A 25846-nucleotide genomic window follows, 5' to 3' on the forward strand; every position below is an offset into this window, starting at 1 on the left:
TAAGCAGTAGAGTGGGGAAAATCTTAGCCCTTGAATTCATATGACTTATAATTATTAAAGAAATATATACAATATTAATTGAATATGAAATTTATAACAGCAGAATTGTTAAGTCGTTAACAAAGATATCGTGATTCTTCACAGTGTAGCTGCATTTGACGAAACGAAAAGGGCGAAAATGTTGACAAATGTCAAATGCACATGGAGCACAGAGCTAAATTATGGCTGAAGAAGCTCAGAAGACACGATGACTGTGTGGACCTTGTAAGTGTGAAGTGAGTGTGCGAGAGAGTGTGTGTGTTGACACCAATAGGCAGCCACGGAGCTGAGACGATAGTTGTGGGTTGTGCTAGTAGTTAGCTAGCGGCTGTTACACTTGTCAACAAGCACAAGGCAGCCAGTAAAGAAGGTCTGTCAGCCAACAGCTTTTCAGCTGAGTTCAGTTAGCAGTTGAAGACGTGCAGTTAAAGCTGATTCCAGAGCCTACAATTGTCAGTTGCAAAAAGCCAGTTGGCAGCACGATTTGGTCCGCTTTGGCTTATTTAAGCTGAACTAAAGCGCTTAAATGGCGTTTAAGCAGCTTTATGACTGCGACGATTTGTAAAACTTCAACTCGAACTCCCAAGTTATTTATGTAAATTTCTTGCAGTGGTTGAGCGAGGGGAAAACTTGAACTTCTTTCATGTTTTCTAATTAAGTTGGTAATTTAAAAGTGTCGAGCGTGTTGGTAATGCAACTTTCAGCCAGATTTACTTCAATGCAACTGCTGCTGCTGCAGCTTGTGGCTTACAATTTGGCAGGGCAAAGTTTTCATTTGTTGCCACTGCGGCAGCAGCACCCGCAATAAACGCTGGGGAGCAGTGGCTGCTGGAAAGTGGAAAAATATAAAAAAAGAAAAGAAAAAACGAAAATGTTAACAACTTCTTTGACATTTGCTGTGCGTTGCCATTTGCATTCGTATTTGTATTTGTGTTGTGTTTGTGCCAAGTGGAAATTGCATAAGTGCCCAGCGCGACGAACCGCATAAACCGCATGCCAAACCGAGTAAATGAAACGGCAATCACATAAAAAACCAAGGCCAGCAGGTGTGCGTATACGTTTTGTATGTGTCAAACTTGGACCTTAAATTAATGCCCATGCATTAGAGAGTATTATGAGAAACTTCACACTGCGGCCAACAGGCTATGACTGAGCTTAAGCGTGAAGTGGATTAGAAATGTAACGCACACACTTTATGTGTGGACACACAGCTCACACACAACCAGCGCAACTGCAACACGAACTGTGCAGAACTCTGTGTCAGCTGAGTCAAAAGTTTAGGCCTTCACAGCGAGGCGTGGCGCACAACAAAAACACGTCGAGCATCGAGAGTGTAAAATAGTGTTTAAGACAATTGCCGTTTAAAGGCCGACAGATACTCTATGAGAGTGGAAGTGAAGTGAAAATAGTTCCAACTTAAAGTTGTAGATTCCAATGATTTATATTTTATTGTTATATGTAGTCAATTTTAAAGTAAACAGATGGGCTAGTAAATATATAAACACAAATATCTTGAATTATGGATATATTTGTACTGGAATATATTTCATTTAAGAAAACAAAGCAGAACTAGCTTCACAAATTAGAAATATATATTATGAAAAAAGAAAAAGACTTTAAGAATAACAGTGAAAAGTCAGAATTGGGATATATAAGTAGCCAAGTTGGTTAAAGTGCTATCCTAATATTTGTATGTAAATTTGGCTAAAGAGTTCTTAGACAAATTTAGTCTATATATCTAAGTTGGTTTCGTAAAGAAAAAATATGTATTTTGTTAACAGAGAGCACGACAATCTGCTTCCATAATTTTTATGCAAACAAAGGTATATCATTTCAAAATTTGTATTTCATAAAAATAATTTGTACTTGGTGCAGCCAAGATAATAAAGCTCCTTGGCCCTATATGCTATAGAGCATTTAACAAAATGAAAAAAAAAGAAAGATTTAGCATACTATGCAACGTATGCCTCTTGCATGTCAGTGCACACAGGCCACAACAAAAATGTGACTTAAATTTGTTGCTACATTCGTTATTTTTTGTGAGAGAGCAGGGTGCTGCGAGAGAGACAGAGATGTGGGACATACTACATAGTTGGCAACTCAACTGCATTCAAAGTGCATAAGGCAATGCGAGAAACACATAAAGCTCAAATAGTCCAAAAAGTTGTTTTGTTAGTCCGACGGGCTTTTGGTTTGAGGGGATTAGGCGCCATAAGACCCAAAGACCCTGCGAAGAGTGAAGTTGACTTTTTGGCAGTTGCTCACCAGAAATAAAAGGCAATTTATTTGCTTCTATGCATACCTTTCATGTAACGAAAAACACTTAAAGCTGCTCGGATGGAACAAAAAACTCTTTGAGCGCTTTAGTAGTAGATGAACCCTCGAGCTTACACTCGACGTCAGTTTGATTTGCGTCCATATAGAGAAGTTGCTTCTTCTCATATTCCTCTCTCTGGCCTAGTTCATTCCTGCATTTTATCTATATTGTCGCTGGCTGCTGCTTTTATTGTCTCTATTTGGATTTATATTTACCCTACTCTCTCCGTCTCTTTTTGTCTCTCGTCCTTAATAGCCTTGAGGTATGCATTAATTACTGTGACCATAAAAAGCGTCTCGACCAGCCTGGCTAGGGCAACGTGCGAATTGCATAGGACTTGCTCAGCGCCAGTTCCTTAGACCTTTTACTTTGTATAACATTTTGCATTTTACGGCCGTGAGACTATTGTGTTCTCGCCTACTGCTGTTGCCCAGCTTTGCTTGCCAGAGACCCCTTTTGCTTTTTCTTTCATTGTTATCAACGAAATTTAGCTGCACCGTTTATGTCTCTCAACAGCTTTAGTTGTTTCCCTTTCACTCCAGCTGGAGTTTTCCACTTTATTCGTTGCTAGCTTTAATGGAATCGTACGATTCTTTTTGTTGTTTTTGATGTTCAATTAAGAAATATACCAGCTTCATATAGCATAATATAATGTTTAAAGCTCCTAAATATCAGTATTTCGTTGTTTAACTTCTTTACTTGTGTACTTCTAATCACTTTCGTTAGATATTCTACTCGCTTAATTGTTGTATTAGTGCATATATGTGCCCTTTAATTAAAGCATATATAAACATAAGAGCAAATGTTTCGAATGTCTCTTTGCTTGGCTATTTCTCAATGAAATACAGTTTGATCTGTTTTATATATAGATTATATATTTCTATATATCTCCTCTGCTCGCTGCTTTCTTAATCAATTGAGCCCTATCTTGGCTATGTTTTGCATTGAGCTCAATCTAATTCTACTGATTCAGTTGCTTGTTCATTCCATTCATTTTACTCTCCGATTTTTCCTCTAATCATTTCGCCCATAAATTGTTGCTTTAAAAATGTATTTGTCGGGCAAGCATTTGACTAACAGATGAAATCTCATGTTGAAAGCTCATTTGTTTTATGACAGCGCCTAGGCAAACATATGCGTACTGCTAACCGCTTACAACACCTACAACTCCTGCTGAAGCTCTCCCCTGCTCTAGTTATTTGACACGCTTTTCAACCTAAATACAAAATGTACAAAAAGGCCAGACTACTTCTTGCTGTTGCCGCATTCATTACATTGTTTGCTGCTGCTGTTGCCTTTGCCTTCTGCATACACACATCCATACACCTCTTTATCAGCACCCACAGTCACACACACACGCGCGCACAACATAATTGCGCTGCTGCCAAAGGAAAAGTCGTTGCCTACTTTTTGGATATTTTATTTTTATTTCTGACAACACAAAAATATTTAAAGTGTCTCACCATATCAACTTTATTATGCGCGCCAAAAAGTTGCAAAATTAAGAGACAACTCCCCTAATAACAGCCGCAACCTCCTTCAGCCACCACCCACGCCCCCTGCTGCAGCTGCCTCTGCCTCTGCCTCTGCCACTGTCGCAATTGCAGGCAACGCACAACAAAAGCTTAAAACCTAAAGCAGAAACTGCTGTGTATGTGGTTGTGTGTGTGTATGCCTTTCACCTTGTTTATCTCGTTTTGTTTTGGTGCCTTCTTTTTTGGCATAGTGCGAAAGCAACCGAAAAAACTTGCTTCTGACATCTTTTTTGGTTTGCTTGCAGCTCGATTTTGTGTGCCTGTCTCTGGCTGTATTCGTGTATGTGTGTGTGTGTGTAAGTGTGTGTATGGTCATAAGCTGCGCGTGTTGATGTGTGCGGTTGTGTGTTTACAATGCGTGGCGCGTTTGTCGCTTTCGTTTGCTGTGCGCCTGGTGCGAATTATTTTCTGTGTGTGGGTGTAACGCACACAGATACAGCCCGCATACACCTACGGTGTGTGTTGCTGCTCTTTTGTGTTAGCAACATGTTGCTCAACTATGTTGACAGCGCAGGTTTTGATGTGCTTTACTTATATGACAGACAGAGAGAAAGAGGGACAGCTGGGTAGACAAACAGTTGGCAATTTTAAGCTGCTTAGCGGCGCAGGCTGAGTTTTCATTTTCATTAAAATGCCAGAGGTGAATCCGCAAAGTAAATCCTTTTTGGCTGCCAGCAATTCAGTTCCTGTTGCTACTTGAGCAGTTGAGTGTAGGCGGCGAACAAACAAAGATCAAATCTTATCGGCAATCATTTGATGCGCACTTGAGCGTTGCCTCGGCAACAAAAACAACAGCAGCAACAACCACAGCAAACATAATGAGATGTAGTCCCAGCAGGTGGGCAGCCGTCTTATCAAAGCGGATATTCAGCAAGCGGACTCTAGCAGCAACTCCGGCTCCAGCGACATCGTCATGGAAATTCTTCATTAACTCAACTTGGGCGCCTCAGCAAGAGCAAATAAGTGTACGTTATTAAAGAGGAGGCGCAGGTGGACCACTCGGGGAGTGGGCGAGCAAAGGCAGCTGCTGTTGTTGTGGTTGTTGCTGTATATGTTTCGCTTGACGACTGCGAGATAACGGTAAATGAATATGCTGCAATTTGCACGCCCACATAATGAGCAAGGCGGGGCATAGAATAATAACAACAGCGAACAACGACTAACAAAAGTCGATAAACATAAAGCCAGGCGGAAGGCGAGTAGCGGCAGGGCCCAGATAAGTATGCTACACTTGCCAGCGGCTCAACTATGTGTGTGTGCGTGAGAGTTACGGCTTGCATATGTGTATAAGCGTATGTGTATGTTTGTGCTGCAAAAGTAAATTAAAACGATTTTAATTACGGTTGCCAAGACGATGAATGAAAATGTCAACGCTGAGGCAATCGTTCCAGCAAACCCTTTTAAAGGCAACGCAGCAGGTGGGCAGGCTGAAGCAGAAGCATAAGAAAGAAGCAGAGTGAAACGGAGGCAATGTTTAAAAGCGATTCGCTGTTGCCAACGCACCACAGCAGCAGCACTCGTGTAATTTGTTGCATGTGTACACGGGAGCAAGTAGCCTCTTGCTTAAATGGTTTATACGAGATTTTAATTTTCAAGCAGCAACAAATTTGTGCAGCAGCTGTTGTTGCTGTTGCTGGCTATTCAAAGCAAAGTCATGGCCAAGAGTAGCAACAGAACAGCAAGAACCTTGGCAAAAAAAATGTTAAGCGTATCGTAGCTAAGCAAACAGCCGCCATTTTTGTGAAACGCTTTTATTTTTGTTTTTTCGTCTATTCATTTTTGCTTATGCGGCCCTTTTTTTACACCTTATTAACGGTTTCCATGGCAAAGTTTGCCTGAGTAGGAGGCGTGAAATTTTTGCAGTTGAAAAGCTAAAAAGCTGCACGAACCGCACGCAAAAAATGAGCAAAAGAGAAACTGTCGCGCGCTGATTAACTTGACACCATTTGTAGAAGGGTTGGCCAAGAGCGGAAGGCAAGGTGTGCAGTACCCTTTCAGGGGGAATTGAAAGCAAGGCATGCTGGCTTTGTCATGCAGCCGACAGGCAACACCTGTCGCTGTTGTCTGGGCCTCCTCGCTCCCCACTCCACGCTCCCCTCTGCCCGCTCTTTAGCTGCGGCTACCAAAAAACCACGCTGACATTTCCTTTTGCTCAACCGCTGACGTTTCCCCTTGACGACAGTTACACACCGCGGTTCCAAGCTGGCCCTCCCTAGCCTCCTGTCATGCCTGCGGTGGTCTGCTGTCTACAAATATCAGTTTCATGCTGCATTTTGGCCAAACTAACCATAGATGAGTAATACGTCCGTATATTCTAAGTGAGATTATGGTTAATTTAAGAAATGGCAGTAAATAAAAATAATTAGGTAATTAGGGAATATGATTTGATATATAGAATACGAGCGTAGTCTCGCTTGGCAACTGAATTGATTAAGGCGAGTTCAGGACTTCAAAATTAGTAAACTGTGCAGTAGCTGCCACTTCCGACTGGCGTTCGGTAGTCAAGTTCCGCGACAATGCCTGCTGCATATAAAGCAAGGCACAAAAATTGAAGTCGCTGACAAACTGTAACAGTTGACTCAAAATATGTTGACAACTTAACAACGGCAATCCTTACGCAGTCTACTCCGGCTGCTAGGAGTCCCCAAAGTAACTGATGTAAACTTTAAGCAACAACTGGAACAGTTTTGACGAGTTTTCCTTCGCGCACAAACTGCAAACTTTGCGATGCATTCCGATGAGTTTTAATATGCGGCAAGCGCAGCGCTAAATGTCAACCAAAGTGTCAGCCAAGGTGACGACAGGACAGTTGACAGGGGCCACAGGAGGCTACGCATAAGACGGAGAGAGTGAGCGAGAACAAGGAAATGTTGCAACTGCAGCTGAGTTGGGCATGTTTGCATAATGAGATGTTGCATAAACACAAGTTTTCGATGATTCCTTTAACGAGAGGCGTGAAGCAAAGTCAAGGTCAGTGAACTTTTGTGTGTGCGAATTATATTGTTGTTTTTTGTAGAAATTTTTTGAGCTTTAAGTATATTTATACGCAGATTTATATCCTTATGTAATGAACTATGACAGTCCATATTTTTAAGAAATGATCCATTTTATGTATATAAAAACTGATTGAAGACAGATAAATATTAAAGATCGAATATAGAAAAGCTTACTGTGTGCTAATAAACACTTTTAAAGTTTAGTAAAATATAAAATTTATATAAATATTTTTTAAGGCTTAATTGATTATTATATTAACCTGACTAAAATTATTAAAAGCCCAAATTCTCTCACTTATAAATGATTTCGGTAACAATTCTGATTGCAAGACAAACAAATCTCTTAAATATTTGGATTTTTGTAGGAGCAGCCAAGGGCTTAAAAACAGTGAATAAATTTATATAAACTACAAAGGAATTTTTATAAAAATCATTTACAATTCACGAGATTGTTGGCAGTAAAGTCTGATCACAAAGGATTTTGTCGACACTCCTTTGACTGGAATAAAAGGCTAACTAACTAAAATACAAATTGTTAGCATAAATTTACCTGTGATAAAATTCAGATTTTTCACACTTCCCGCACTTATTTATCTGGTGACCGGTTGCCCTGCTTCACTTTCCGGTGCGAAATGCAAACGTTTTGCTTACTTGGCTAACTTGGCCAAAGTTAGAGCATAAAATTCAATTACGATTGCGATTGGGAATAGCGAATTGCGAATGGCAAATGGCGAATGGCGTATAAATTTCAACACTTGGCGCGCCAAATGTTTACGAGCGGCATTTGATTTGCCAGCATTTCTTATCGCTGTTATCAGTCGCTGGCTGGCTGACCATAAAATTAGTGCGCAGACACAATAAAACGGAATAAAACGGGGTCCTCTGAGCCAATTTGCCAACGGACAAAGAAAAAAGCTGTGGTTTTTTTGTTCAGTTTCAGGTTTTGCTTTATGACACTTTGACGCGCCAAAGATACGCACGCAGCTTGAAGATACTTTTGAGCCGATGCTTTGTACTGGGGCCTGGACAACCGTTCTAGTTGAAAACGCGCAAGGAACTGTTTGTTGAAACTCTACTGTGCTGGCATTTTGTGACTGCGAAGCGAAACTTGGTGCTTGGCAAACTTGGCATCCACCAGGACGCATGCGCTGGACGAGGCAGACTTCCAGGCTGGCCGTTGTTTACTTGGCTGTGCAACTGGTGGTTGCCTACCAACAGGCAGCAAGGACGACGGACCTATTTGTGTCTGGCTGCTGCGTCCTGTTCCCATGGGCAGCCATATGTGACGGCTTTGACTTTGGCTCTTGACGAAGTCGTGGGGCGGTTGACGTTGTCGTGACAACTTGATTTCTTTGTAATTTGGCTCGACCCCAGAGGTTTTCATTTCAAATTGCTTTAAACTTAATGAAATTGTGATTTTGATTTACAGCTGCTGCCAGCGGCAACCTTTGAACTATTTATTTAAATGGCAAAACTCAATGCCAGAGCATTTATCTAATTATGGCAGAGCTTAGCACTGAGTTGTGATTCAGCAACCAGAGTTGAGAGCCAACTGAATGACATTACAGAAAATCCGCTTAGTGACACAAAGTTGCTGATATGTTTATACATACTGAAACACATACAGATACGGATGCAGATACAGATACAGATACAGGTACAGATACAGATACATTAACACTTACAGTTTGCAGAGACGGATACAGATGTATTTCGAGTTTGCATGCGCATTGTTTATGCAAGCGCATTAAGCTGGGTCTCAGTTGTCGGCTGTGATATGCAGATACAATGAGACATAGATACAGATATTTGGCTACTGCAGATGCACCCTTATCACACCCACAAGGAATTTCTGGACTTTGCCTGTTGCTGCTGCGTGTTGCGTGTTGCGGTTCTCTGTTTTGATGCTAAGTGCATTAATGGATAGTAGCGAAACCGCACTAGGAAACGCCCTCTTGTGAGCTGCTGTTGTTTGTTGGGTGGGTGTGTCAGCATCTTTAGGCCAGCTACAAGCTGTAAACAGCTGGCGAACAACTGTCAGCGTGCAAGTCATAAAAAGGGAGTCAGTCGAGCGCTAAATACGCAAAAGATACACCCATAAGGTTCGGCGGCGACGGCTTTGATTGCCACATGAGTAACTCATTAAACAGAGTGCGAACAAAGGAGAGCGAGATAAACAATATCTGTCTGCCTCACATTTACCTGCAAGTCAAGTGTAACTTAATGCGCAGCTAGCCAAATTGATATCGTATCTCATAGCTTATAAAAGAGACAACTAGATGCTCTCATGATTACTGTTTGCAGTCGCAGAAGCTATTTTGGCATTGTCATCAAATATGTATAACATAGCGTCGAATATGATTTTGTTTTTTTAAGGTACCTGCAGTATCTAATTTATGGATACAGTCGATATATTATTATATATAAATATATAATCATCTCTCTTCACATCCTGACCAAACTCCATTCAATCTACTCTACATTATATAGCTCGCTCGCTATTTGTAACATTTGCTTTGCTAGAGCATTCAATCTTTGACTTATCATGGAAAGTCGTTTCATTTTGATTTTGTTCTACAATGTCGCGTGCAATTTTCTTTTTATTTGCAATACATTTTATTGTTTATTTAGCGCATTGTTTAAAGGGGATTTTTTTTATTTTGCTTCATGTTGTTGCCTGTAGATTGTGTTCCGATTTAATGGCTGTAAATTGAAAACGGATTTTTTTTCACAGGCGCAAATTGCGAAAAATGTTTTTTCGAAAAAGATGTGCGAGAGCACCATCCACAGCAGATGAAATGACAAAAATTTAATGGAATCTACGGCGGCTGATGCTGACATTCAATTTCAAATGGCCATTTTGATGGGGAACAATGCTTTTCTCAAGGTAAAAATTGATATAAAGTGAAACATTTCAGATTATATATAAATATAAATATATATGTAAATTATATGGACATCCTTTGAACTCTTTAAATTTAAAATGCTGTTCCTCATAGTTTTGCAGTACTGACTGCAACACTCTTACTTATTGGTATTCGAATATAGGAAAAAGCATGTGCAGTTTGATAAACTTTTGTTTACACAAATTTATGTTTTAGTTCAATGAAATATAATAAATAAATTTCAAAGAGCTGTTTCCAGCTCTTTCCCTCGGTTCTTGCCAAATTTAACAAATTTTGTATCAAACGAAACAATTTGAAATTCCTTCGTCTCTCAGTTGCAAACGGAAATTTGATTTGTTTTCTGATAAATGGCAATTTATTTTACTTATTTAAGTCGCATATTTCCTGCTCGCCACCCACGACCCTCCCTCCGCCAATTCAATTACCAAATTGATTCGAGCTTTTCTTCTTCTTGTTTGTGCCTTTTCGCACGCCCTGTGGCTGGTATACGCTTCAATTTGCTGAGCCGCAGATAATTGAATGATTTGAATTTTTATATTGAATTTTTTGGTGCGTTACATGAGCGGCTTTTCATATTTTTCCCAGCATTTCCTTTGCCATTTTTCTATTTTGCTGGTCTTCTTCTCTTTTTTGCTCTTTGTATAGATTTTCTTTTCTATTAAAATGTAAATTGTTAGCGAATTGGAAAATTGCTTATCAATTGGCTGGCATATGCTTTCTGGGATCAAACGCTGCCTTAATTGAAGCCTTAGAAGCCTCATAGGGGCACAAGCTAGCTTCCCCTTCTCCACTTACTTCTCGCGAGGGAGGCTTGGGCTGCTGTTTAAGCTGCAATTAAACATTTAATGAAGTTTTTGCTGAAGGCAACTTAATTGAGTTGTTTTTTCTATGCATAAGCTACATATATAGACATGCAGCTATATCAATTATTTTTTGTTTCCACTCAAGCGTAGCAAATTTTTGAGCATAGCGCTAAAATGTATGGGTATTGAAGCCCGCATTGTTGGTATAGATGGCGCAATGCGGGGGCGTGGCAATGCTGCAGAAGCGATGCAGCAGACAGCTGATGCTGGTCAAAGAAGAGAAAAAACCTAGACTATATGTCTGAGCGACTGCGTGTCTCGGTGTGTAAGCAAGGTGAAAACCCATTTAGTTATTGCTTCTCGGAAGGCAACTAGAACACATAAAAGAATCTCAAGTGTGTTGTGTTGTGTGCGAGTATTAGGCATTGTTTCGCAATCGAGTTCCAATTGAAAAGCAATACAAATACTCACTGCGGGTGCCACTTCAAAAGCAAAGGTGAAAGCCTGATGCACAGTCTCTATAATTAACCAGAATTCACGCCGTTGAGTGTCGGAGATGCAAAGGGCGTTTGCCACCCGTTGAGCAGGTAGACCGATTGCCTGCCTCTGCCTTTCAGCTGTGCCATATGCGTCGCATACCTCGACTCGAAATGAATTAAGTATATTAAAATTGTATATATACTCGTCTAATATATATTGTGGGCGCAGGCGCGCAGCTTGAGACTTTAGAACTCAATACTTCATGCCAGACACACTGACGCAAGCCACATGCTGATTCTTTTCTATGCATTGCGTTTTTAGCCAAAGTCCAAAGCATTTCTAATGCAAAACGTGTGGCGTTTCAAAGGGAGATGGGGGCGTGGCAGTGGCAGTCGCACGTTCGCATGTGTCTGGCAGCTGTCTTTCAGAGGCAACAGCAGAAGAGAAAAGCGAAGGGAATTAATAACAAAATACGCGCTCGCTGACAGTAATTGAAGTGTGACATTATTTCAAATATGATTACGAGCTGTTCGACTCGTTGCGACTGAAACGACATTGAATGTGTTGTCTGTCGTGGCGGCAAATTACAAAACAGAGCACCAACTGAATGTGGTGCAAACTGTAAACGGATGCAGGTCAATTAGATGCCAAAAGCTATTGATGCAGTCGTTACAATATGTGTAAAAAGGGGAGAACTCAAAAAGAGAAGGACAGAATATCTGGAAACAACATGTGAAATGCAAAGAAGGGACTATGTTAAATTACTCCTTGGGAAAACAAATACTAAAGATGGAGCTTGGATCCATTCTTGCTAGATCTAAAAGTGACTGTGCCTGACATGCTAAATATAGAGGTAAGATGTATGCTTGGTAGAGAAATCAAATCAAATATATTCAAAGAATTGTAGGCTATAAATTTCTCTCTCTTAGTTCATAGTTGACAATGCTGACAGCACACAGTACAACATTCTCCTTGGCTAATCTTAAACCCTTCAAGCTACTTTAACTTTTAGTGTACACAGCATTTCCTGATACAATTTTAGAACTAAAGTCGAAAGACATTCGAGCTGCAGGCGCCTTGTTCAATTCGAATATTACCTGCCACACTTTCACCTTAGCAAACAGCACACAACACAACATGCACACACACAGCTCACAAGTAAGTCCTGTATGGCAATCCAATTCAATTCCAGGACGAAGCTCATATCAATAATTCGGAAGTGCGGTGCACATAAAAGTCAAGAACTTAATTTCCAGCTGCTGTCATTTTAGGAACAATTTCAGTTTTATGACTTTTTGCCAACAGAGTGAGAGTGGACTACCAGGAAAAACTTTCGATAACCGTGGTCATATCCGGCTTAAGCACACACACAGACACACACACGCGTGCGTTGCTTTGTTGACTTTTGTGTAAAGTCGCAGCTTAAAACAAACAAAATGCAACTGAAAATGTATTTGATGCACGTTGATGCTTCTGGTGCTGATGCTCTTGTTGTTAAGCATAGCATTGTTTTTGCAGCGACAACATAGACAGAGTTCCACCTGCACACACACACCCACACACCCACACACAAAAACACACACACAGACACAGAAACAGCGACTACACGTGATATGTGCCATCAGCTGCAACTTTCGACTTGCAGCTTCTGTCTTAGCGGTGCGCTTATCGAGCCAAACTCAAAGATCTTTTTGTGGTTGGTTTCCATTATGCGCTGTATGAGACCTGAAAATGGGGTATATTGGTTGCATCCGAAATTTTAGTTGCCATAGTTACTGCTATAATTGGATAATTGAAGCTAGAGTTTGGAAACTTATAAGCTGGCATATGTGAATATCTAATGATTGTATTTACTTGAGTTTTTTAAAAGAATCTCTTAGAATGTCTGTCTAGCTGTCTCTAGCTGTCGAATGTTCTCTACAAGACTGAGAGAGAACTTGTAATCAGAGCGATAAGTTCGCAGATTTTTGATAATAGGCGTACTCCAGGCTATATATCGAACATTGCTCTATCTGTCTAAAAGAAAGAACTCAAGCCGGCTCTTTTCAGCTTAATACTTTCCAATTACAATTCATACAGGGTATTTGACTGTCGCTCAACAATGATTTTCACATGTTTTGGTTTGTTTTTAGTTTCGGTTTCGGTTGTGTTTGGTCGGGTGTATATTTGTTTATTTGTCTCTCTGTCTGTTTGTGCGTCTGTCAGAGGCAGGTAAGCGGCTGCTGCGTTTACCTATGCACAAGTTGAGCAAATAGAGTCGTTAAGTGCTGTAGCAAGTTGCCAGAGCAACGGGACTTTTACTTTGTATTATCTTGATAACAGCTCAGTTGCAACAGTTGCTGCTGCCGTTGTGGCAATAGTTGCCGCTGCTGCTGTTCCTTCTTGCTGTTATTTATTCTGCTCTACAAATGACAAGGCTGCTTTATGCTGCCAATCCGGTGACACGATAAACAAGCTCAAAAAACTCACAGTATCAGCCAAGGGGAGAGAGAGCTTTTGCTAATGCCTGACTAGCTGCCTCCTCCTACTTATCTCACGACTGCTGTCGCTGTTGTTGCTGTTGCTGCCTTTGGCCTGGCAGCTCTTTTTCCTGTCGCTGTTTTCCACATTTATCCTGTTAGTGACACCTTCTTTGTCCATGCATTCTTCCCTCTGCCGCCTGCCGTCTGCATGTCAGTCTTCATTCAGCGAGTCCCCCTCTCTCTCTCTATCTGTTATCGTCGTCACATTAAATTCAAAGCCACTGCTTGCATGTCTTTTATCCCTACACACACTCTCTGTTGGCCACAGTCAAAGTGAAAAAACGTGGAAATTGATTTTCTATTTTGCCGTGTGGATTCCGTGTTCTCCCATTCTCCCGTTCGTCAGTGATTGTCAGTGGCAGCTACACGTGATTGAGTCCTATCTTTAGTTTTGTCACTTCAACTGCTGGCAGCTACTTTAAATGTCAGCACGCTACCAGTTCCAGCTCCACTGCCCCTCGCACGTGCTGCTCTTGCAAATTTTGCTGGTTTTCTTTTCTTTTCCTTTATTTTTTGGTTTTTCGAATGTCTTCTCCATAGTCTTGTCGTTGAAAGGCTTATCCAACACGCGTGTTAGCTGCATTATGCGAGAAACTGAAGCGGTTTGCACTTGCCCTTTGCCTTGCCACTTGCCCCTATGCTACAGCTGCTCTTTTCGGTTAAGTGCAACACATGTTGGCACTTTGTTGGGATTTCATTGCACAACCGACGAATTTAGCGCTTGTTTTAAGCACATTTTTTGTGCTTAACGCGTCAGCAAAGGGTTGGTGTTACTAGAATATCTTCAATGTGAGGGGACTTTAGCAACTGTTAGCAGAAGATAAGAGAGTGGAGTTATTGTGTGTACAAGTTTGATCAAACATTGACTAACGTTTTGATCAGACCATCTGCTTTGTAACTGAACTCGTGATCCCTGTTTTCCACATCAACAAATTTGAATATACGATATATATCGCTCCCTTCTGTTCATCTCTCCCTGTCTCTCTTCCTCTAGCCATCCTTATCTCTTTATATGTATTAGAGTAGAGTTTTGGGTTTGATCCCGAAGCTTTATAGTAACTCCTCCCCTACAATAGTCGCCTAGGCCAGCAAAAGTCACAAGGATAACAAAAATGTAACAATTTAGTCTGCCCCTCTACCTGGGCACCTGTAAATGAATTTGTATATTCAACATCTTTCATTCTGTGAAAAACAAAAAGAAAAGAGAAATCACTTTCAAACAATTTGAACAAAAATATTTGTCTACGCGTCAACAGCGTCTAAAATTGTTTCTGCTTGTAAAAATCAAAAGGACCGCAAAGTTTATTTAAGGCGGGCTACAGCTCCTCGCCTCCTTCTCTATTCTATTCCCCGGGATAGAAACGTGAAAATAAAACTTTTGCCCCTAACGCAATTTTTATGCATTTCTCCGCGTCGAGGACAATTTCAACATGGGACACATTAGCGCCAGTGTGGAAAGTGGGAAAATCAAGGCGAGAACGGTAGCTGGAGCGGGCGAGCTAACGACCCGCGGCCTAGCCAGGACATTACGCTTTAAATTTATGTGATTAATAAATTTCCATAATTTTTGGGCAGTGGCGAAGCGGGAAGAAAAAAAATGTTGCCTGCTAGGCAAATAAAGCACCGGAACTAGGCGCAGGCGAAAGCCTTACGACCCCGCAAGGAATCTGAAAATCGTTTCGGGTCCGTCAGCAGTAATGCCTCCTGTTTCGGCAATCATTTTGAATGGGTGTGCTCTGAAAATGAAGCTGAGCTTGCCAAAGATAAAATGTTTAGACATATATATATATATATATATATATATATAAATTATATGTTTTCCAGTCCTGTGGTGACTGAAAGTTAGGTTGAGAGGCGACTGTGCCTCTTATTGCTGGCCTCGGGCTCAGACAATGAAATAAGCCATTTAACGAGCAAATGACGGAGTGAATATTTATTTAAGCGGTTTACTGGAAGAACGCTTTTTAACCCTGCTTTTAATTGTTCTTTTTTGAATAATCGAAACAGTTAATTTTATTGGTTTTTCTTATTATATTCACTATTTTTAGTTTTACTTATATGACACCAATTTTTAGCATGTCCTATCAGTACGAGTTAAAACACGAGACTGATCTATATTTTTACAAATCATAGCCTCACCGGCGTAAGTAGAGTTGCCCTTGCCAGGGCTGTTCCTTAACTTGTCTAGCACCCGATAATAAGTGTTGAATAATACCTTACATTAAGTGTTATAAGCTAACTAAGTGTTATAAGTTAACTACCCCCCCCTCAAGTGTAAGGTCGTCCTCGACCGACCCAATTCCAGCGACGACTCCTCGCAAGTGCTTCGCGGACTTCTTTGCGTCGATGATCCACCAAAGAGTGAAGCCAATGCAGATTAAAGCACAGCATATGGCTCCTCTTTCGGAGTGCCGTACAACGACACATCATCAAAGTGCACCATTTCGGTTCCTTGGTCGCATATTAGCAGCGGTGACCAGCGAGTCGGTGCAGGTGTTCTCGAATGAAATCCGCAAGTCGTTCTCATTCACATTCAATACGGAGCAGTATGAGCAGCGTACTGATTCTTCGCTATCGCCGTTCAGCAGGCGCTTACTAAGCTTGCTCTTGCGCCTACGTATGTGGCGTCTGTTGAAGCTGTTGGTGCACGACGTGGACGTGGGCCTTGGCATCGGATGATGCATACCAAAGTTGTGCAGCTGCAGCGACTTGAGTGTGGCTGGCGCCGTCGATGACTGGCCGTGCACGTGCCCGTGATGGCCGTGATGACTGTGTCCCACCACTCCAGCGATGCTATGAGCCGTTACTGGACGAGTGATGTGTGTAGTCTGTCGGCGCGCTCAGCTGGCGATTGAATTCGGCCTTGCGGCGCGTCAAGTCCGTCAGGCAGTATTTGTTCAGATGGCCGTTGCTGGAGACAGGGCTCTTGGGCGATGATGCCAGATGCTGCGTATAGGCCGAAGGAGTTGCTGCTCACGCTTAGCTTATTGCCGGCGTTGTGCAGCAGATTGTTACAGTTCTTGCCGCTGATCTTGGCCGACTTTTGCCCGTCGTCGGTATCGTGTTGCTGCTGCTGCTAGCCGCCCTGTACTCCTTGTCGTCGCTCTCGCTGCGCACCGATGCTCGATACGCAGGAAATGTCTTCGTCTTGCTCTTCAGAGAGCCGTTCAGCAGTAGCTGCTGTTGCCGTGCGGCAACTGCCGACAATGCCGGCAGCTGCAGTTGACGTGACGCCGCTGCCGATGAGGATGAGGATGAGCAGGCAGCCGTGGCAGGTGTCGACAGAGATGGGCAGCGGTTGGAGCAACCTGTGGCTGTGAAACTTCTTGAATTAATGCAGTTGGCGGTGTTTTGGGGATTTCTTGACTTGGTTCTAGTATGGATGAAGAGTCGCTTGGCTCTGCCGCCGCGAAGAGTTCGTTAGTTGTTGCTGGCTGATGAGCTTCTACTGTTGGTGGTGGTGCCGTGAACAAGGGGGTTTCCTCAACGATTCCGCTTGTAGATTTGCATGCTGTGGTTCTGGCTTAGCATCCAACTATGGGGCGAATAGAGCTGTTGCTGGTTCTTGTGGACGACAGGATAAATCGTAATTTTTCTGCAGGCTTTTTTAATTTTTGGGAATTTGGTTATAAAATGTATAGTGTTGATGGATTCCTCTAGCCAAATTGATTTTAAATCTGAGGAGTCCAAAATGTTTGGGCTAACAATGAGCCTTCGCGAGAGTAATAGCAAGCATTAAACTTTGCAACTCCATCGTCCGCATTCTGTTTCTGGACAGTGTTTCAGTGTTTCAAATAAATAAATCAATAAAATCAATTTGTGAGTTTTGGCTATCCCGAGAACTCCACTGACAGCAAATGTTAACTGGTTAAGTTGGTCTTGAACCTCAGTGTTTACTTCTATCCGTCTACTGTTGGCATTCATTAGTCGCATTTCAGTGGACCTAGTCTGCTCTAAATCACCGGCATCGGGTGTACCCGCCACCAAATTGTTTTATAAAAATTATGCCAAGTGGCTAAAGGTAAATTGAAAAACTATATCTAACTTATTCTAAATTGCCTAGCGGCTTATAATAAAAGGTGTAATAAAAAAACAAGGGAGTCATCTTAGGTTGTCCTTGTGGACCACCCTTCCTTTAATGAGGACCTCGGTCCCCAGGTCTGCTTCCACGGCCTTCTCGACACATAAAGGTGTGAGTTTGTTTCCGAGCCGTCGGTTGGACTTGACCAAATCCTTGTCACCAACATCGAAGACTCTATTCTGCCGCTTTGCGTTCTCCCTAGCTCTGAGCGTCGTCTGAGCGTTTCTGATCTTTTCTTCTATCTTTTCTTGTGGCTCTTGTTTTTTGGGGTGTCTATCATACTTAGCCCTAGCACATGTTTTGCAGTTTTGTACCATTTCCTTGGCAATTTTTGCCATCCGTGGAAAGTAGTACTCCGAGAGTACCTGCTTAACATTTTCCTGTGCAGACCTATGGGCCCTATTATGCTCGACTGTGAGGATTTCCCTTCCTTCTCCAACCGCAAATATGTCCACTACGCGATTTTTGCAATGCCAGAACTTTGTGGCTGGGTATCTTCGCACCAATGCATCTTGTATCATTGCAAGCGTGTGTAAATTACAGTGGAGAGCATTTACGCATTTGGGTGAGACTACATCTTCGAGCTCGTCTAGCAGCGATTCGACGCATGTATAGCTGATCAAGTAGCGTTTCTTATTTCCAAAAAGAATAAAACTTCGTTTTAAGGGGAAACGCGCCTCTTCTAGCACTATCTGGTTTTGAAAACAGTTCAAGGGTTTGTCTGTCGTCTCAATGGTGTTGGTGAGAGATACCTCACTGTGGATCGTTGCTGCGCAGGACTCAATTTCTTGCTCATTTATAGCGTTGAGCTGCTGTCTTGACAAGGCATCCGCAACCAGATTGTCCTTGCCAGGTTTATAGAAGATACGTGCATTAGACTCGTCAATGCGCGCTTTCCACCTTTTGATTTTCGCATTTGGATTAGATTCCGAAACTGCGAAGGTCAAGGGTTGATGGTCAGTGAAGATATTAATGTCTTTCACCCCATACAAATAGTGCCTTAATTTGGCAAGTGACCATACAATGGCCAATAACTCTCTCTCATTGGTTGCATAGTTAACCTCACTGTCCTTCAATGTTCTTGAAATCATTGTTATAGGACGACCCTCTTGAGACAAAACTGCACCTATGCCGTGAGCCGAAGCATCGGTCGTTAGATCGAATGGCTTCTTAAAATCGGGGTACCTGAGCATTACATTCTCGGATGACAAAATATCGCGCAACTTCTGAAATGCCCTCTGCTGCACTTCAGAGAATTGAACCTTTATATTTCTGGACCTATGCTTACTGACTGTTCCATTTTCACCCTTTAGGATATTCGAGATGGGTCTTGCTATTGCGGCGAAGTCCCTAATGAAACATCTGTAATAACTTGCGAGGCCTAGAAATGATCTAACCTCGAACAGCGTTTTTGGTTCTGGATACTCCTGTATTGCCCTAACCTTTTCAGGATCCGTCGTGGTGCCAGTGCTGGTGACTACGAAACCAAGAAAGTTCACGCTTTTCTTAAAAAAACGTGACTTTTTGACGGAGACCCTCATGTTTGCTTTGTATAAGCTTTTTAGGACCCGATCCACGTGTTTAATGTGGGATTCCTCATCTTCTGAAAAGATGATTACGTCATTGACATCAACATAGCAAAATTTGCCAATCTGCTCTCGCAGTATGTCGTCGATGGTTCTTTGAAAAATGCTTGCTGCATTCTTTAATCCAAAGGGGAGTCTTTTGAACTCGTATTTCCCCCCGTTCACAGAGAAAGAGGTTTTTTCACGGTCGCGTTCAGCGAGTATGATCTGGTGATAACCAGACTTGAGGTCTAATGTTGAAAAGAATTTGGCTCTCCCCAAATTCCCCAATATCATTGATATATTTGGCATAGGGTATTTGTCCGGCACGGTTTTTTCGTTAAGTTTACGAAAGTCCATTACCAACCTCATTTTCCTATTGCCCGCTTCATCAGTGCCCTTCTTGTCTACTACCCATATTGGGTTATTGTAGGGAGAGACGGACTTTTGAATTATATCATTCTTTAGTAGATCTTTGATTTCTTTATTAACGAAATCAGCCGCTCCCATTGGATATGGGTAAAGCTTGGTATAGATCGGTTGCTCATCTATGGTCCTAATGGTAGCCACGACTGATGTGTTATACGGCAACGTCTCGTCTGGGTCTGCAAAGGCCTTTTGTCTGGTCTTCAGCATTTTCAAAAAAGAACTTCTAACTAATGGGGATGCATCTGCTATTTGTTCAGCTAACTCATTAATTTTTTGAGTCCATGCATGCTCCCTCTGCTGGTTTACAGCAGCCTGTTCGGCTAAAGCTTTGCTGATAGCCGTCCTTATTACTTCCGTAAGCTGATCTACATCCATTCTACCTGATGGTGGGAGAACTGCACAGTCGGAATCTGAGTCGCTAGACTGCCTGCGAGGGTTTCTCTATTGGTTGAACCGAGACATGCGCAGGTCAGTGGTCGCGAAAAATAAAACGGACCGTCAGAAGATGGGTCGAATTACGTCACAGCTCTGAACTACGAGAACTGCATGCACAACTTCAGACACACAGAAAGTAACACAATGTAATTTTATTGACGATCTGAATGATCAATTGCTGCCACTAAAATTCCCAAAGTAGTCACTCTCACTTGGTTCTGATCATTAATTTTTTTTTTTTTTTTTACATGCAATTGCAATATAAAATACTCGCTAGTCCTAGGTATTTTTTTATAAAATAAATTTTAACACTTTTTGTGTTTGAAGAAAAATTTTGGCTAGAGTATCCACTTACAAGATTCAACTAACACAAAACAAAAAAAAAAAAATCCCTTTATAAGATCTGTCAATTGCAGCTCCCGCGCTGCTGTCTTAATTGTTGTTGGTTGTGGAGTCCGACCACTAGTTGGGCGCCAATTATATGTTTTCCAGTCCTGTGGTGACTGAAAGTTAGGTTGAGAGGCGACTGTGCCTCTTATTGCTGGCCTCGGGCTCAGACAATGAAATAAGCCATTTAACGAGCAAATGACGGAGTGAATATTTATTTAAGCGGTTTACTGGAAGAACGCTTTTTAACCCTGCTTTTAATTGTTCTTTTTTGAATAATCGAAACAGTTAATTTTATTGGTTTTTCTTATTATATTCACTATTTTTAGTTTTACTTATATGACACCAATTTTTAGCATGTCCTATCAGTACGAGTTAAAACACGAGACTGATCTATATTTTTACAAATCATAGCCTCACCGGCGTAAGTAGAGTTGCCCTTGCCAGGGCTGTTCCTTAACTTGTCTAGCACCCGATAATAAGTGTTGAATAATACCTTACATTAAGTGTTATAAGCTAACTAAGTGTTATAAGTTAACTTATATATATATATATATATATATATATATATATATATATATATATCCTTTGTATACTTGTTGCTTACCTGTTATTTTATTTATTTTATTTTTTTAGTCTCTTATATAAACTAAGAACCTAACTTATTTATCTTTAGTATCGTATATAGCTAAGCTTAAAGAGTATTTATACACTTTAAGTTCACATTTTTTTTATTCATTTCCGTAACTGCAGCAGAGCTCAGTGCTCAATCTTGACATTCTTCATTGGCTCGTGAATTAAAATAAATGTCTGCGCTTAGATGAAAACTTAGCTAAAGAAGAAGGCAGAAGGGCGAAGCGAATTAATAAAAATTAGTTTGCAGACCATAAAAAATTAGAGCAGCAGAAGCAGAGGAGAGTAAGGCGTGGACAGGGCTGTGACTGTGTGGGGACAGTCCAACTGGGAGCACTCAGGCAAATTTATGACAGTTTGCGCACATCGCATAAATCCTGGCAATTGTGTACGATTTTTAATGCTAGTTAAATCGACTGAAAATGACAGTTTAATGATTGACATGCGCCGCAGTTGCCGCTGTGGTTACGATTCAACGGGCAGAGCATCAGAGGCAGAGACAGAGGCAGAGTCAGAGTCAGAGCCAAACGCTCAGTGTGAGTTCAATGTGGGTTTTGAAAAGGGTAGCGGTGCTCATGACGCGGGCGAACGTTTCAAATGAATGTCAACTGTCTGCTTGAATGCCGAATATACTCGTTAGAGGGGCATAAGCCGGAATAAGTACGGGAGTACGGGTTTTGTGGAGCGTAACGCCAGAGAGCACCAGCGAGGGTTACTCGGGTAGTTGGTCGGCACGCCCACTTGTCACTCACATACAGAGCCAACAGTAGCAACAGCAACAGCAGAAGTAGCAAGCATCCACATCAACAGCAACATCAACATCAACATCAACATCAACATCACTGTCAATGGTTATGACAGGCGCAGAGGATTAGCGAACCAACCAAATGGAACCGTTTCTAAGCTGGCACTGAAACACGGTTGAGGCTATCACATTATGCAAAATGCATGTACATGCGAACTGCGCTCGTCTTATCAATCAACTAGCATATTGAGAATGACAAAAAGTGCACTGGCATAAACTGATGGTATACCATTTAGGGGTAGAGTCTTGTCTACCAGCTGACAACCAGCTGAAACTGAAAGCGGGCCGCAGTGGAACGCGTTGTCTTCAATCATGACGTTTGATAAATGTGCATGTAAACTTGGTTCATCTTATCAATCAGCAGACATATTGAGAACGATAGAATTGAGAGAGGGTTGACTAGTGAGCGGAGAGTATCTGGTCTGCTCTGGCAGCTGACCAGGCGACCTCCCACTGAATGGGGACCACACTTGAGCGTGTTGTCTTCAATCATGACTGCTGATTCCATTGTAGATAAGTGCTGCATTCCATTCCGTCTTGATGCTCCATTGTCTGCCCGTTCGAGTCTAACTCTGGCATGAAAATGACAAAAACGCACTTGAGACAAATTGTGAATTTATTTAAGCATATTTTCCAAGTGCGCTTAAACACAATTTGTTTGCTCAGTCTCAGCACAATTGCAAAGGGGCCAATTGTAGAGCATTACTTGGGGGCGCATTTGATTCTGATAACTGCTGGATGATGATTAATTACGTGCAGTTTAAGCGACCGACAGAGCGTCGACTGTATGACGTAGGCGGAGTCACGGAAGCTGATCAACAACTGAGGCGAACTAAGCTGGGCAAATTGGACAGCTCATAAAGGGCCATGGGCAATGATATAATCTTTGATGAAAAGGAAAAAATAGTTGCTACGCTTTCCATTGCAGTCGATTGCAACGGACTGTCTGATACTCTATTTGAGGTATTATAAAATGAAGCTTTAAGAAAAACTAATAATTTATTAGTTGAAAAGTCGCTGTTTTCCGATCTGATGTTCGCACATCTATTAAGAGACTCCAACTATGATTATATTATGGAAATATCTGGAGCTGTGTATTATGCTTCGATATTTATATTTCCGCTCATTCTTCAAATGTATATGATATAGTGAGCTGATACTGATACTGATACACGAATATATATTATATAAAACCATAATTGCTCATCCTATCCATTGGGCGTATCTTTTATCTAGATTTTCCGACAGCAGAGCAAACTTGCCAAGAAGCCAATATACTGCCTAAGCACTTATTAAACAGAGTATTAAGACCGTGAGATAAACATCGCCAAGGTATCAGTTTCATTTTTATAACAAGCTCTAAGAAGATTTGGCTTCCATGACAACCTGGCCATAGGGTTGCTGAATCAGTCAACTGAGAAATCAGGCAGACACACACGTGAACAGGCGCATGGCAAGGCGGCAGAGGCAAAGACAGAAGGTAAGGCATCTATAGACGGCTAAAGTAGTGCAATATAGATTGCATAGGGCAGCACTCAGCACTCAGCACAAAATATAATAACTGTAATTACGTGTAGAGCATGCCACGCATTGAGCACAACAGGGAAAAGGCAGAGAGGGGAAAATGTACGTACTTCCTACAAATAGAATTAATGAACCAAGTGCAGGAAAAGCCCCCACAGAATAGAGCAGGAAAGCAACCCCTTCGGCCTAGGTATTTCGATACTTCGGCAGCAATTTGGCAACATTGAGTATCTATACTTAGTTGCATGCCGCTTGTTGCAACTAGTCGCGAGACGCGCTTGATAAATGAGGCCACGTGCCTTATCAGCAAACGCAAACAAGCAACGGACAAACACTGAACAAGCTACATAAAGATAGAAAGCGCCGAGATCACGTCGAGGGCCCAGAAACCCCAGTGAGTAGACCCCTCGTCTCAGTGTGTAGTGTGTCCTGTGATTATGCAGCCAGGCTAAAATAGATGTGTGTTGAACACGAAAACCAATTTGTAAAAGACAAAATGCAAAGGCGAAGGGGTGGATGCGGTGGTGGCGGTGGTTGGCAGACAATATCTAGCTACGCGGGGAAGAATTGTAAATGTGGAAAGAGTGCTCGGAGAGAGGGGGGCATGCTTATTTGACTATATGCCATAAATGCGTCAATAGAGAGAGTCAATAATATGACTAGGAAATACTCCATAATGAATGGAAATTTAACAATTATAATTGCTAGACATCAACGAATAATATTTGACCCAACTTTGTGCAGTTCGATTTTAAACCCTTGTGTTTCTCATGCCATTTATACTCCGATTAAATAAAAACTACCTACATTTTCCGCTCTTAAATTCTGGTAATCTGTTGTTCAGTATACCCTCTTTATTTATTTACGTGCAGGATATCAGTAATAATAATAATAATAAAAACTACGATATTGAAAGCAAGTGAAAATACATGAGCAGGGCATAAGAGTAGGAGAAACAAGCAAGTAAGTATCTGCCTGACCCTCTATTGCATGCGACTCAAGCCGCAAATATCCCAGAGGACCTTGACAACACCGTCAGGGCTTTTAGCTCTGCGGGTTTTCCTTTTCTTTTCTTTTCTTTTTTCATTTATTTTACTGGATATACCTTTAGCCAAATATCTAGATACTATCGGGCTTTCATCAATTTTTCGTTGCCTTACACATATTTTGGCAATCACAAAGAAAAGTTGCTGTGCGCGCGCGTGTCCTAACAGAGTTTGAGAATTAATTTAATGTCCAATGCCAATGGGCGCAGATGAGCTGTGCGATTGTGTTGCGACGTCACGGCAGCACAGCAACAACAACAACGACAAAACATCATAATTCAAAAGTTTCATTCAAAAACATGACGTTTTCATTTCGGCACGCGTCCGCCCCCGCAGCATAAAGGCTGAGACCCGGGGTGACAGCCTCGAGGGTTGGACAAAGGTTTCAGTTTACGGTGTGAAACCTCGCCTCGAGTCTCATTTCTGCTGCGTTTTCATAATGATAATTCCATTTGGGTTTTAAGTGCTGAGAAATTAGGTTTATGTAAAGTTCAATTTGGCAGTTTGCCGAAGGATGTGGCAGGACTTCAGTCAAATGTTGTCCTGTCATGCAAGGCGCGACTTAACAACAAGAAGCGTTGAATTGTTATTGCTGTGCGTGTGCATAGATACAACTCGTATGAGAGTGGGTGTGTGTGTGTGTCGGTTGGTGTGTGGCCAAGCACAAAATTGCACAATAATGCAGCAAGAATCGCTAAGGGTTGCATGCAACAGACAGACTGTGAAAAGTTCTTGGTGGTTATCTAATAGAACTGATTGATGACTCATGCGGCGGCATATGCCACATGTAGCCTTTAGCCTGTAGCCTGTGTGTGGCATTCATTTTAAAGTGCCCCACTGCCCAAAATGTCAGCTGGCTAATGGAGAGGCTTAGTAGCAGCTGCCAAGAGCTGACAGCTTAAATACATAAAAACTTTTGGTCCTTGGGGAGCCAGAAATGGAAAACCCGGCCTAAGCTTTAAACGAAAAGCCATTAAAGAACTTACGAAAAATGTCAGTTGCCTGTCACAAGAATAAAAAAAACATTCAAAACGAATAAAAATCAATTTAATAATTCAAGCTAAATGCTGTTCAATTAACGGCAGACCACGGCGCGTAGGTCTTAAGCACAGCAGGACACGGCCAGCAGCAGGAGCAGGATAAACGCCCACAGCTCAGCTCCGAGGCAGCTCAGCCAATGGAGCGGAAGTCATAGCTGCTTGGCCGGCAACCTGCTAAGAACGGCCAGACATCAAAACCAATAAATTTTACGACGTGGGAAATTATGAAAACCGTAATTGAAGCGTGCGGCAAAACCCAAAGACGAACAAAAAAATCGCTTTGGCCAAACATAGCGCGCAATT

At 41.8% G+C, this 25846-nt stretch overlaps 2 protein-coding genes across 2 annotated transcripts in view; one reads left to right on the forward strand and one right to left on the reverse strand.

The window, feature by feature from the left end:
- LOC111592427 (nuclear transcription factor Y subunit alpha) overlaps positions 1-7867 on the reverse strand; it is a 31120-nt gene extending 23253 nt beyond the window's left edge. Inside the window, exon 1 of the mRNA XM_023304610.2 lies at positions 7438-7867. The gene's annotated coding sequence lies outside the window, so the exon portion shown is untranslated. The remainder of the gene's footprint in view (positions 1-7437) is intronic.
- Positions 1-25846, forward strand: part of LOC111592428 — an 86294-nt gene that overhangs the window by 39236 nt on the left and 21212 nt on the right. Inside the window, exon 2 of the mRNA XM_023304613.2 lies at positions 9622-9774. Within this exon, the coding sequence (XP_023160381.1) occupies positions 9700-9774 (75 nt within the window). The 5' untranslated portion in view covers positions 9622-9699. The remainder of the gene's footprint in view (positions 1-9621; positions 9775-25846) is intronic.

The sequence above is a fragment of the Drosophila hydei genome, unplaced genomic scaffold (genome assembly GCF_003285905.1).
Source record: "Drosophila hydei strain 15085-1641.00,03,60 unplaced genomic scaffold, DhydRS2 tig00008140-arrow-arrow-pilon, whole genome shotgun sequence".
NCBI lineage: Eukaryota > Metazoa > Arthropoda > Insecta > Diptera > Drosophilidae > Drosophila > Drosophila hydei.